Below are 13712 nucleotides of genomic sequence, written 5' to 3' on the forward strand. Positions count from 1 at the left end.
TTTTGATGCACCAGATGCGCATTTCGACAAATAATGTCTCTTCAGTGATGCTCAACCGAAATGTTTGAAGTCCGAAATAACTATGAAGTTTTAGAGCCAAATATAGCCAAAAACAGCGTGCCAAAAAAGTGGAGCCAAATTCGTCCAAGGATAAGAGCTATGCATGAGGGAGATAATCCTTAATTTTGAAATGAATTTCTAAATTTTATAACAACAATTTAATATACATCCGTATTGAATGTGTTGTTCTCTCATGATTAATCATAATCGACTTATTTAATGCGGTTTTATCATCATCAACGTTTCTTTCACATCGGTACCGCGAATAATGATAGGATAACACAGAGGAAACCATTCCGTTGAATTCCAAGGACCGTTTAGGAAGGTTCTACAGCAGGCATTAAACCACCATCCTCCCCTGTAAAGTGCGGCACAAGATTCTTCCCAGGCATCATTATCCTGATCAGGTGCACTGAAACGACTACCAGCGGCAATCTTGCGTACTGATTCAGAACCCGGAATGTATGTCGCATTTCCCAATTTGTCCCCTATAGTGAGAGAAGACAAAAAATGTTTCAATGTATTTTAGGTTACTTGATCGGTTAACATGAATTTGAGTTTCATTGTGTGATTAAGTTTGTATTTTGGAAAACCTTCAATTGATGTCACCAGTTTTCAGTGAGAAGAATTATATGTAAACCTATATTAAACGACTGGTCCATTCTAAGGTGAGATTTACATGATACCGCTCCTAGGCCTCTAAGACACCCTGAATTTTTGTTTTTAATGTTGAGCACTTGGCCAAGGAACAGTCGTTACCTACTTCAATGACTCATAAATGTTGTAGTCTGGGATTGAACCCGGTGCTACCGTTGAATTCGGGGATAAATAGGCGCTATATAGGGTTTTCAATTCATCATATCATCATTTTATGACAAGAAGTACTTTTCAGTGGATAAAATTATTGAAATGAAGATATAAATTCTTCGTTGATTTTTTGCTACTTCCAATCTATAATATAGAATGAGTATTTATACTTTGAAGCGAATTTAATCTGTAGTCGTCTTTCATTTAAATACTTGAATTAGATTGTCATTTATTATTTATTTTCACAAGTCAATAAACATGACATAGAGAAATGCATAGATACTCAAAATAAAATGTATATATACATGCGTGGTGAGGTTACATATACAATAATGAAGATTACAGAAAATAATTGGTAAATCACCTTCGACTTGGAGGGTTGACTACCTCCTTTATAGTTTCAATAAATCTTGATAAATTCAACAATTTAAATTTGTAGAAGAAAATGATTCCTGAAAGTTTGAAATATTTGGTCTGTGATTAAAACAAATTTGCGGTTTTTTTTCGGAAGTCTTTTATTTTTTCACATGAAAAAAATATAATGAAATTCGTTGCCTATTTCAAAATCACAAAACGTACAATTTATATCTGCTCTGGAGATGCTAGACCATCTCCCAGTTTCTATTATATATCAATAATGCTTTTAATATTTTATCCATTTAATTTCGATACCATTTAAATGTTGTTATATATGACCTGATAAAATAAATATGACAATTTTAGGTTGTTTTTTGTTGTTGTTTTTTTTTGGGGGGGGGGAGGGGGGTTGGTATTTTTTGGGGGGGTTTTTTGTGTGTTTTTTTTGTTTTTTGTTTTTTGGGTGTTTTTTTTTTGCCATTGAACAGAATTCTCCAAAATGTTAAATGTAAATAACATTACCAAAATCCCTTATTTCGCATGCATATAACAACATTGGCATGATAATTTCATCAAAAAAGTGCAATTGGTCAGTAATCGATACATTTAGATTTCGCGCCTTTTTAAAGATTCCGTGCATAGCCTATGTTGTCTTGTTTGCTAAAAAAAAATATTTGGTTTTATAGAAGGATCCAGATCTGGAGAAGGAAACACCCAAATATTTAATGTTTGGCAATATCGAGCTCTTTACCATCATAGAAGTAACGATAGTTACTAGGCAATCTACCTTTTGGGGAAAAAATAATTTAGATCTTTTAAAATTTTAAGTATCTGGGTGTTTTCTTCTCTAAATTTGGACCCTTCCATTAATTATATTAATTAATGATATGAAAGGTGTATATTTACATGCAATTGCATCATTTAAATTTATCAACACCAGTATATCATTTAATTATACGATAAATATGACGAAACACAGATATATATTTACGATATTTTCGTCAGATACAAGTATCACTTAAGAATTCTTAAAACGTAACATAAAAGTTTTGTTTAAGGTAAGGTTTGCGACATTTTGACATGTAGCAACAAAGTCATGTTTCATATCAGTATGTTCAGTAGGAATTTATCTTTTAAAAATTGACTTTTAAAATAAAATTGCCCGTGTTATTTTTTGACCAGATGGGCTTATTTTTGTGATGTTTTACATTTTCGGGATCTTTGTACAAAAGAGAATATTAGTGGCATAAAAACTGCACGAGGCAAACTTATGGGGTAAAAAGCTGATATAATTTTTTTAAAGAGTATTATCTTTAAGATTACACTAATTGGTAGAAAAATGTTATTTTAAAACACAAAAAATATCACTTTTTATATCTTGAATAAAATTTAAATTGGTTGCCATGGCAACAAAAAATGCATATTGAGTAGCTTTACAAGGTCTACGTCAGAAAAATTTCACTTTAAACATAATATTTGGACCATAAACATTTAAGAAAGCATATAGAATTACTACCCACCGGGCTTTGTTTCCATGGTAACAGATTAAAAAGAATCATTTCATTTATGCGATTTGTCACTTTGTTTTATAATTGTATAACTTTTGAAGAGTTCATGAATAAGATACAATTCCAACCCAAAAATGATAAATGATATTTATATCTATTTGTCAAGTATTGTAGTATCACATTTATTAGAAATTAAGATGCTGAGTTTTTTGGGTTTTTTTTCTAAATTCAATACAATACAATATTTTCAATATCCCGGCGGATTTTCCACGGTCCTGCTTCGTCATAAATTCCGTGTTACATTAGCCCGAACCTGTCTTATATACTACATCTTTGAAATAAATTCCCTCTTCTTGTTCCATTGCTTGATGTTTGTTTACATAGATGAACATACAACTGTAACCTTCGCGACATATAAAGCCCGGTCAGTGGTGGATCTAGAAGGGGGGGGGGGTAACGTAAACTTAGTAAAAATGACACTGATAAATCTGTTTTATGTCGACGTTGTGCAGATATTCCTCAGACAAAATTAAGACTATTTTAAGATATACTAGAGAAGACCCCTTTTTTATTCTTACCTGATCATATCAGTCGCGTTTTCTACATTTCAAAGTTCATGCGATAAATCGCTCGATCGGCGCAAGTAGATCAAAGAAAATAATTTATAAATGATCATTTGAGAAACATTACTTTTATGTTGCTATGGAGATTTACACATACGCCGCTTGACACTTGACAGCGGTAGTAGATAACAAGTAAATATTATGACATTTTCCTTCGATACAACTATGACGTGACGCATGTTTTCATTATGACGTCATAAAGCACGAAATGCATTGAGGTATACCAAGAGTTATCTCCCTGTTGTTGCGAACCTTACCTTAAGGTAGAGACCGATAGCAACCACGTGATCAGTAAAAATCGTGTATTTTCACGTGAAATTATTTTTTGGAATTCCGTACATCGCCATAGAGTAGTTGAAAAACAAAAAGGGGTTCCGAAAGTACAAGTTGTTGCTGTGACTGAATCGATGATAGAGAGGGTCGTCTCGACGAAAGATATAGAAATTTGGCCATAGTTTAGATTAGGAATACGTCAATGTAATAATAGTGGACTAAATGTTTCGTCCGTGCAGAATGGCACTTTTTACCTCACGAAATTCACCACCATGCATAGCTGCGCTACGTAAACAAAGTTGTTGATGTAGCGTGATCGTGATGTCCGAGTGCTGCGAGTTTCAATACTGTTTATGTAGTCATTGAGAGTTTAAACAAAGTTTCTTCTGAGAAGAGGAATTCGATGGATGCATTCAACGTGGACAACGAAATCATAATTTCGTTTGGTAAGTGAAAAAAAATGGCAAATTGAATTTGTATTCAACCCACTTTTCCTCTGCTATTTCACAACGCGATTTTATAATAACATATATAAACGCACAATTTGGAGCTGTTTCATTTTTTGTGCATTTATGTATTCCATATGTGCCCAAAATATAACTCCTACATGTGCATGTAATTGTAAATGGATGTCATGTATATGCCAGATTTGAAAAAAAAATAGGGCTCTCACAAGTTTGAGGGGGGGGGGGTTGCACTAAAATTCTATTTGGTATAAATGATAGTACTTATAGTATCTTGAAATTTCATTGACCTAAGAGATATTTCAAATCTGAGGTTTCATGTTTCATGCAAGCATGTAGGTCTACAAAACTTTATTCAAAATATTTGTAAAATCACAAGCCCCCCTCATAGGCAAATAAATGTATTGTATGAAAATAAGATATGTATGTCCTTCTCTTGACCCACACTCCGTAAAGGAGACAGGTCTGATAAATCTAGAGTTGACTTGTTTTGATATTATTAGAATGAACTGGCAGTTTATGAAAACATATCTGTCATCTCATATTGTAATATGATAATTAGGATGTTTATTCACCTCATTAAGGACCCAGGGGTGGGAGGGTATGTACAGTTTAAATAGAAGGTAACTATAACAATATGAAATAAATAACAATCATGCAGATGTACTACTACTGCAAGAGTTCACATTGCTGCACTGCACACATTTAACATACATGTAGTGTTACATATGTAATACTGATTTCAGACAAGATTTTAAAAATTAACATAATAAAATACATGTTATGTGTGTAATTTTCAATATATCAGCATTTTAAAGTTCACTAAACATGCATTGAGACACACAATTTTAAAATTGACATTGTCTGACACAGTATAATTAATGATTAATACTGACTGTGCAAATATTAATTATGATGATTTTTTTCTAAGCATCATCCTAAGGACCAGTGCAAGTTGAAGTGGGCTTCCAGCCAACAACTTCAACAGCAATTTGCCATGAAAATCAGCAAGAAAGGTACAATATTTTCTATCTTAGTAAGATAGAATTTTTCATTTTAACACCAGACATTTATCAAGACAATTCTTAGTATATTAGATATTCATCTTTTTTTCAATATTTGAATATACAGAATATATTTTTTATAACAGGTACTTCATTTACATTGATGATGTCATATCCCCTGGACCCCACAACTTTACAGGTTACAGAGAAAATTCAAGAACTTCTGCACAATGTGGGACTCGGATAGAATCAATAATGTATTTGTGAGCCCAGATATATTGTGCAACATACTAAAGTGTGAATTTAATGGAAAACAAGTACATGTACTCATGTATTACATGTCTTTTTTAAAGACAATAATATTGTATAAATATAGAGGAAGTGTCATTGTTGATTATTCTAAGTTTTTGATATACCAAAATCAGTAAACATTTGTAAATGAAAATAAAATACCAATTTTATAACTTTAATCAATGTGTTTGAATTTCTCATTTTCTAACCCCCCTCCCACCCCACCCCCGTTACACACACTCAGTGCATATATACTGTGAATGCAATATGCATGCATTCTAAGTTATCCAAGCGAGTTTTTGTTTCAGTGTGAGACTACAAGTAGGACTCATAAACTTATGAAGAGACATATATATTTGTGAGAGCAAGATAGCTGATATGAGCCTTGAGATCAATGGGTCGAGCCGCGGTGGTGGTCTAGAGGTTAGAGCGTTCGCCCCGCATGCGGAAGGCCAGGGTTCGAACCGGCGCGAGCCCCCCTAAAATTTTCAAGTTTAAAGTAAATCGTGGTCTCTTGTTTAGAGAAATATATACGATAAAAGAAGCCATAATTTCCTCCACTCTCAGAGAAATAAATGTCTGACAAAATCTTTTGATTTATTGAATTACTTTTAGTGGGAGAACTGCTACTTTTTCCAAAAACCCTTAAAATTTGCGTTATTTTATTAGTTTCACCTTATTAAAAATGACAGAAAATAATAAAAATGACTACATAGGAGACATATTTTAAGCCCTAAAAAATCTGTAAAATCCAGGAGTTTCTGGGAAATCGCCCCCCTCCCTTCAAGGCGGCCCCCAGACCCCTGCCTCATACAGTTGCACCCCCCCCCCTCCCAACTTCAATTCCTGATCCGCCCCTGAAATAGCTTATAGAAACCTTCTTATTGTCATGTTCAATTTTCAAAGAGGTAATTTGGGAATGCTTAAACATTCTAAGTTATAAAAAGGTCAGTAGTTTATCTCTGCTGGCTGAATCTTTCTTCTCAATGCACCGAGTGCAATTCATGACGTCTATGTTCCTGCTCATTCTTTCTCCTCCATACCATACAGTATATTAAAGGGGTTGGGATGTAATGGAGACATTTGTTTTAACAAATATAAATTGTATTTCAATTTTTTGTGGGAATTTTTATTTGGGAAAACTCTTGATATTAATCATCAAATATGATGACGTATGATAAATCTATATTCTGAGTGTAAGTGCACAAAGGTCAACAACGAGAACTACAACAAAATATAAGCTACAATTTGAAATACATACTTTCTGTATTATATTTATTAATTTAAAAAAGGTATTACAAAGAATCTTCGAATTTCAGCAAGCTGTTTTTGATGGATTGTTTACAACATCTTTTAATAACCCATTTTCTTACGAAAATGTGTAGTTTGTTAAAAGGGGGTGGGGTTAGGAATTTTTTGCTAGTTCCATATTGAACCCCATTATGGTGTATAATTTTTTTCATATATTTTACTGACTAATAGACTGACCACTTAATGAAATAAAATAAGAAATTTGATGGGTAATTTTTTTGCAGCTTAAGCAAAGGTATGACCCTGTGTGCAAATATTGTGCACTGTTTTAAGGTAATTGGCCAATGTAGCTCTGTTGAAGTAATGTTGTTGCATGTTAATAATGATTGCTGAACTTGAAATTGATGTGTAATATACAATTATGTGAAAGGTTGTTTGGAACCATATATGACAAGTTATGATCCTTTTTACAATAAAAATGTTATAGCTCTATTTGTATATTGCTCTCTACTTATTTTTCTTCACTTTTTACGCTTTACAAGGACTAAAGAAGGTGTTGTTAAAATCGCCATATTTCTCAAAAACAAGGTCGATTACCTACATTGATTTTTTATTATGTTTTATATCGAAGCTTCATCATAAACATATATCAAAATAAAAAAAATTCAATGGTTAATTTTTTTAGCATCAACCTATCAATCTCTACCTTAAGAAGTAGACAATTTAGAAATAAAAAAGAAGTACCAGGAAATGCCCAGAATGCAGGAATTTGCACCATCTACCGCAGAGCTTCTGGTGGCCTAGGTAGTTCCCAGGCCCCTAGCCTATTGCAAGTAACCTTTAAATCAGCTTTCTTTATTATTATCATTTTAAATCAGATCTGCGTACAGCGATTACAATTACTAGAACTTGGGAAACAAGTAGCAAATTAACAAAGCAATATAGCAGTATAAACTGTCTCAAGACCCCCCTAAGATCTTATATTCACAAGCAAAAGGTGTAAATGGGATGGGGATGGAGATTGTGAAAAGTAGCTAAAAAATCAAGTGCTACATATGTACATCCCCCTTTCACAAATTCATGGATCTACCTATGACCTATGTTTACGTGTTAGGTTTGACGCACCTATGACACGAGCAGGGCTTGAACTTGCGACCCGACCGCCCCCTCCCCCCAGTTACGAAGGGAACATAACCACTCAGCTACCGGTGATTAGGTAAACGAAGTAATCCGTAATTAGTATGAAAAGAACGGCCTAACAAATGTTATGAAAGACGTCAGACAGCATTCTAATGACAGGTTGTGTTTGTAAATTAGATCGTTACGGCTGCCATAGAATTTGCGAAATGCTGACATAAAACGAGACCTTGAAACCCCAGAAACATCAATTTATTCAGTAGTCTATACCTCGCTTTAAAAACTGATCTTACGCAGAACTTGCATATCGAATCAGTTGAGAGATATGAAATACATTTTGTCAGTGGTTATTTGAGTTGACTTTTGCTACAAATTCAGAAATTGTTTGAATTCTTAAAGAAAAAATCAGCTTAAGGTATCACTGGGCTTTTTGCATAACTGATATATGTTTTTAAATGAATTATAATTTACCGTACTTAATTTGGGAAAGAAATTAGAAAATATGAACATTATTTTGCATTCATGCAATATTTCCATGATTAAGTCGCACATCATTTAGACGTCTGCTGAAGAGGTAATACACTAAAACGATGACTCCTTTAAACGGAGATTGTTTTATGGTGTGTAATCTTATGCTAGCATCATCCGGTCAAAGCAATAATGCAGAACTGAGATATAGGCTGAAGCCACCTTTGTCACGGACCTTTCGAAAAAGAATAATTTATTTTAACTATATCTAGCTCTTAGCAGGGGCGGATCCAGGAATCGCGGTTAGAGGGGGCGCACTTTTTTAGACAGGGGGTGTGGGGCCGTCTTGAGGCCCCTAATGGGTCCAGGGCGAAGGCCTTGTTTGGGGGCGAGCTCCTGCATTTTACAGTTTTTATTGGGCTTGAAATATGTCTCATATGTAGTCCTTTTTACTATTATTGTCATTTTTTGACAGGGTGAAATTAATTAAAATGACGCAATTTTTAAGGGTTTTGGGGAAAAAAAATTAAGTTCTCCCAATAAAAGTAACTTAATAAATCAAAAGATTTGGTCATTTATTTCTCCGAAAGGGGAAGAAATTATTCCTTCTTTTATCGTTTACATTTTTCTAAACAAGATGCCACTATTTACCTTAAATTTGAAAAATGACCCCCATTAAATCCGCCACTGCTTAGGGTCGTAGCAATGGGTTTTTTTTAACGTGCAAATGTTTGCCTCAACACGGGACCTTCGCTCTTAATTTCATATCCAAAAGTCCCATGATTCTCACTTCCATATGCTGATCGCTTGGCGAAAGACCATTCAGTACGTATGTGTAGCGTCTTAGGTTTGTCATGAGCGAGCCTCGAACTCAAGACTCATTCTGTGTATCAGTGGGTGACGACGTACAAAATGTGTCTTTCGTGGTGTTTGGGAGATAGATCACTCTTAAGTTATGTATCCCTAACTGAGGAATTAACTACTTTGCTCACGATTGAAAACTTGGCTTTGGTAAGGAGTACATGCTGACCCGTGACAGGGATGCAATATACATACATATAAAGGACACCAGAGTGGGTTAGAAAAGATGATTCAGTCAGTCTCCTCCTCTTTATTTAAATGTAAATGACATCAGAACGGATCAAAAACAAAGACGCAGCGCCACCAATCTCCCTGGTCGTGTGTTTAATTTTCTTTACTCAAATATACAGGATGTACACAATACAGATTTTTTTCCTGCATAATCTTCTTGAAAACTTAGGCCGATTGGGCCAACTCTCTCTCTCTCTCTCTCTCTCTCTCTCTCTCTCTCTCTCAGACGTACCGAGGGTTCCTGTCGCTGATCCATTCAGAAGGAGCCTGTATTTATCAACCTCAATAGACACGGAGAACTGCTCATACAATTCATACAATGTTGTATCATTTTTTAAACTGATGGAAACATACAACGATGATTTCCCGCCCTTCGTGAGTTGATGGATTACGTCATTTCCTGAAATGTTCATCACTTGATAATTCAATATCTCAATAAATATCTATGAAGCATTCCTACAATAATGCCGTAATTTTATCAAACGAAGTAATTCTAGACATGTGGATTGAATCATATTGATTTAATAAATAAGTCAGATGCAATAAAACACAATGTTTAGATAGATTGATAGTTAGAGATATATAGAGAGAGAGAGATAGATATCGTTACAAGCTGCTCTGGGTTCCTGACTTGACAAAAACATGCTGGTTTCCGACTCATTAGTATCACCTTTAAATTGTCAACAAATGTTAATTGAAACCTAATTTCGTCGTTTTAAATATTATGCTTCATCAAATATGGCGATGTTGGCATTAAAGATGGAGGTATGTAGTCTGATCAGGGGAATATGACTCTACCCGGATTGTATTTCAAATTTTATATGATCACCGTAGAATGTTTTAATTCAAAAACCGCAATTAATTTCAGTGAATCCTTGATTAGCTTTCCCCATCAGAGATAAATTTAGCTTAATAGGCTAAACAACAAACTGATTGTAATCGGGCAACACGGGATGCTTATTCCTTCTAGGAACCTGATTCCACGTTTGATGTTTCCAGGTGTCCGTGTTTGCCCTACTCTCAATTTCATATTATTTGTAGCATTGATCACTGTTCACTATCTTCGTCTGTTTCTTATATCAGCCAAATAACAAATTCATTTCCAATACATGATTAAACTGCTAGTACGTCTGAAATACAATGTAATATTGCAATTAGTCAAACCGTCATTGCAACCATGTTTATGAAAGGTAAATTTCAATATATAGGTAGATGTACTTCTATAAAGCGAGTTTTGTTAAAATTTTAGCTATGCAAACAAAATCATACACATGTGGAGTGGCAAAATGTGCACGCTATATTAAGTTTGCCCTTACGTATAATGTATTTCTTGAATATTAGTATGTACTGTAGACTAGTAAATTCATATTGATAAGAAATATGCAAGTGTGATCGGTCGACAAGGGATGCTTGCTCATTCTAGGCGCCTGATCCGACCTCTGGTGTGTCTAGGGCACCGTATCTGCCCAATTCTTTATTTTGTATTGCTTATAGGAGTTATAAGATTGATCACTGTTCGTTATCTTCACATTCCATGTCATACATTACTCTGACACTTGTATTTCTTGCAGGTAAATACGTAGCATCTGAGAAGCAAAACCCTCGTACTTATCATATAGGAAATACACATGTTCACCAGTAAACTGTATGTTTCCAGTAATGTTATATTCATTCCCCGTCATAACTCACTTTCGGCAATTGTCTCATTGGATGTTTAAAAATAACAAGAGTCTACGAATTACAAATGAAAAGGAAGTAGCATTTTTGTTACTATTTGACACATGTATTTTCGAATCGATGGAAGTTTTTCAACTTTAAAATGTTATAAGGTGACAGTTATAGGATACATTTGTCCTTTACATTCCAAATACCATCTGTGTACTAACGTTCAGCGAAATCAATATGATTTTGAGTAGAACAAGCATTGAGGGTATTGAATCAGTGATAAAATTCCCTTACCCTCGCCCCAATTAATCGACGGATGCACAGGGGCTAAGCCCGTTTTGGGCCCGAACTCTGTGATACCATAAATATAGAAAGGGGTCTAACTCTGACACAGATTAAAAAAAACTAACCACTCGCTTCAAATGCCTAAAAAATCTTAAACTAGGTCAGATATGCGTAGTTTGTCGTTTTCCATGCATAAATTAATGTTTTAACTACTTGCATGCCAAATCTCAAGTCACTGGTTCTTAAAGTAACAAAGATATACGTCATCGTTCTCTCGATTTCACTTGTTTATTTTTACTAGGACATTTACCGGTCCAGGTCACGGAGTCGTTTCTCGCCTATGACAGCAGCGAAATTCAGACTAGTATGGAAGATTTCGGACCTGTCAATTAAAATTTCACATCAATTATACGCTACTTACTTCCTCATATTTTAATAATGTTCTTCGTGTAGACGTTACACGACTTATTTTTCCTTAGCCGCATCAGCTGTTGACAAGAGCTGCCGTTTTAATGAACGCACTAAATACCCGATAGACTTAAAATCTCAAATACCTTAAAACTAATCAAAACATTATTCTTGTGATATTGCACTGAGAGAAGGAAATTGAACATTATTTCTTGGCTTTTTTAATTTTTTGTTTTTGTTTATTCTATTTCATTTAGATTATTATCACCCATTTCCCCCTTCTTTAAAGTTTTAGACATTTCGGGTATTTAGTGTATCAGCAATCACTAATAGTCCATGTCAAGAACGGGAACAAAATCTGTTCGTACTAGAATAGCACTGTGACAATAAGAATCAACATACCAATCCAATAAGCCTCCGGGATCCCGAACCCAGCTTTATATTCATTCCACGTTCGATTAAAATCCACGAATCCTGACATTCTTCTTTGTATAGCCTGTACAATGTTAAAAAAGTAAAAGTTATTTTGTTATAAAGACCTGGTCCCGTGACATTAAAATATTACGAGTTCATTTTTCCCACTTTAATAAAAGCATATTGTAAAATCAAAAGGCTTGTTGTGAACAAGGAAAGCGGAAATTACATAGAAAACAGGGAGTCATCCTCAGAATCCACCGTTTTCTGATTTTCATTGTCATGTATATGAAGATGACGATAACGAACAGTGATCAATCTCATAATTCCTGTAAGCAATACAAAAAAGTTGTGCAAACACGGACCCCTGGATACACCAGAAGTGGGATCAGGTGCCTAGAAGTTGTGAGCAGTCGACAGGTTTGAAATTATCAAGACTTATCAGATAGATAAAGATATATATATATATATATATATATATATATATATATATATATATACATGTGTGTTATGAGATTGATCACTGTTCGTTATCTTCACCTTTTATAAGATACATAGAGATAGATAGATAGATAGATAGATAAATGTAGAGATAGATAAAATTACCGTCCATCCTCCGCCACTCGTCTCCATATCGCAATAGACGCTGATTGCTTGGCTTGATTTCCCAAATGGTTTAATTTTGTAAACACCTGATCGAGTGTGCCCTTTTTCACGAACTTCCCTGCAGTCCACAGCCCAATCTGTACGAGAGAAAAGACCCACACAAATAAATATTTTGAACACACTGTTGTTAATTGTATCTCATTGTACATATAAGCAATGATAATGAAAACCATTATTTATGAAATCTATGAATCACGAATCCTTTCTCAGTTACAATACATGTAATTACATGGAAGATTGCACTCTATGAAGTGTTTGAAAAAATTAGATCACTAAGTTAGGAATGTTTAATCACAGCAGGTTCATCAACATCATGACTCAAGACGATAAACTGAGAAAATATACTTAAATCAAACTTTTTGATTTCTTATATCTTAACAGTAGCTGAGTATTTCGTTACTAGCTTGAAAATACGGATGTATATTTAATTGCTGTGATAAAATTTAGAAATTTATTTCAAAATTAAGGATTATCTCCCTCATGCATAGTTCTTATCCTTAGACTAATTTGACTCCAGTTTTTTTTGGGTTTTTTTTTTTTTTTTTTTTTTTTTTTTTGGCACTCTGTTTTTCCCTAAAATAGCTCTTACAAGTTTATTATTTCGGATTTCAAAAATTTCGGTTGAGCATCACTGAAGAGACATTATTTGTCGAAATGCGCATCTGGTGCATCAAAATTGGTACCGTATACGTTTTACATTTATCCAGCACATATCTAAATGTTTAAACGCAACTACAGGTTTATAAAAATTCAAATGCAAACACGTACTGAAAATTTTATTCGTGTATGAAAATTATTTCAAACGTTAACTGGATTTGAAGTTTAGACTTCAGAATATTCTCAATTTAGGATCTTGAGGTCAGGTTATAGTTTATGTGTGCATAGTCTGATAGTAATCGATCTATATTAGGATAGATATATCAAAACACACTATTTATA

The 13712-nt window shown here is 34.1% G+C and overlaps 1 protein-coding gene and 1 long non-coding RNA gene across 2 annotated transcripts; one reads left to right on the forward strand and one right to left on the reverse strand.

The window, feature by feature from the left end:
- Nucleotides 1–276: 276 nt before the first annotated feature.
- LOC130049729 (angiopoietin-2-like) lies at nucleotides 277–13485 on the reverse strand. The gene is made up of 5 exons (XM_056147679.1): nucleotides 13464–13485; nucleotides 12714–12850; nucleotides 12096–12189; nucleotides 9568–9735; nucleotides 277–548 (listed from the first exon to the last, which is right to left on the reverse strand). Exons 1-5 carry the CDS (start codon nucleotides 13483–13485, stop codon nucleotides 277–279), a joined length of 693 nt encoding a protein of 230 aa, XP_056003654.1.
- LOC125682025 (uncharacterized) lies at nucleotides 3673–5566 on the forward strand. Its single transcript, XR_008797674.1, has 3 exons — nucleotides 3673–4074; nucleotides 5024–5108; nucleotides 5243–5566. It is a non-coding gene; the product is annotated as an uncharacterized LOC125682025 (long non-coding RNA).
- Nucleotides 13486–13712: the final 227 nt, after the last annotated feature.

This window comes from Ostrea edulis, chromosome 8, assembly GCF_947568905.1.
Source record: "Ostrea edulis chromosome 8, xbOstEdul1.1, whole genome shotgun sequence".
Lineage (NCBI taxonomy): Eukaryota > Metazoa > Mollusca > Bivalvia > Ostreida > Ostreidae > Ostrea > Ostrea edulis.

Bases quoted from the DNA above. Each gene is read 5' to 3' on its own strand.
- LOC130049729 (XM_056147679.1), bottom strand. From the start codon at position 13,485: ATGTGCTGGATAAATGTAAAAC. The intron at 12,851-13,463 runs GTATACGGTACC...TCTCTCGTACAG, and splicing joins GTGCTGGATAAATGTAAAAC to ATTGGGCTGTGGACTGCAGG. The intron at 9,736-12,095 runs GTATGTTGATTC...TGAACATTTCAG, and splicing joins CCCGGAGGCTTATTGGATTG to GAAATGACGTAATCCATCAA.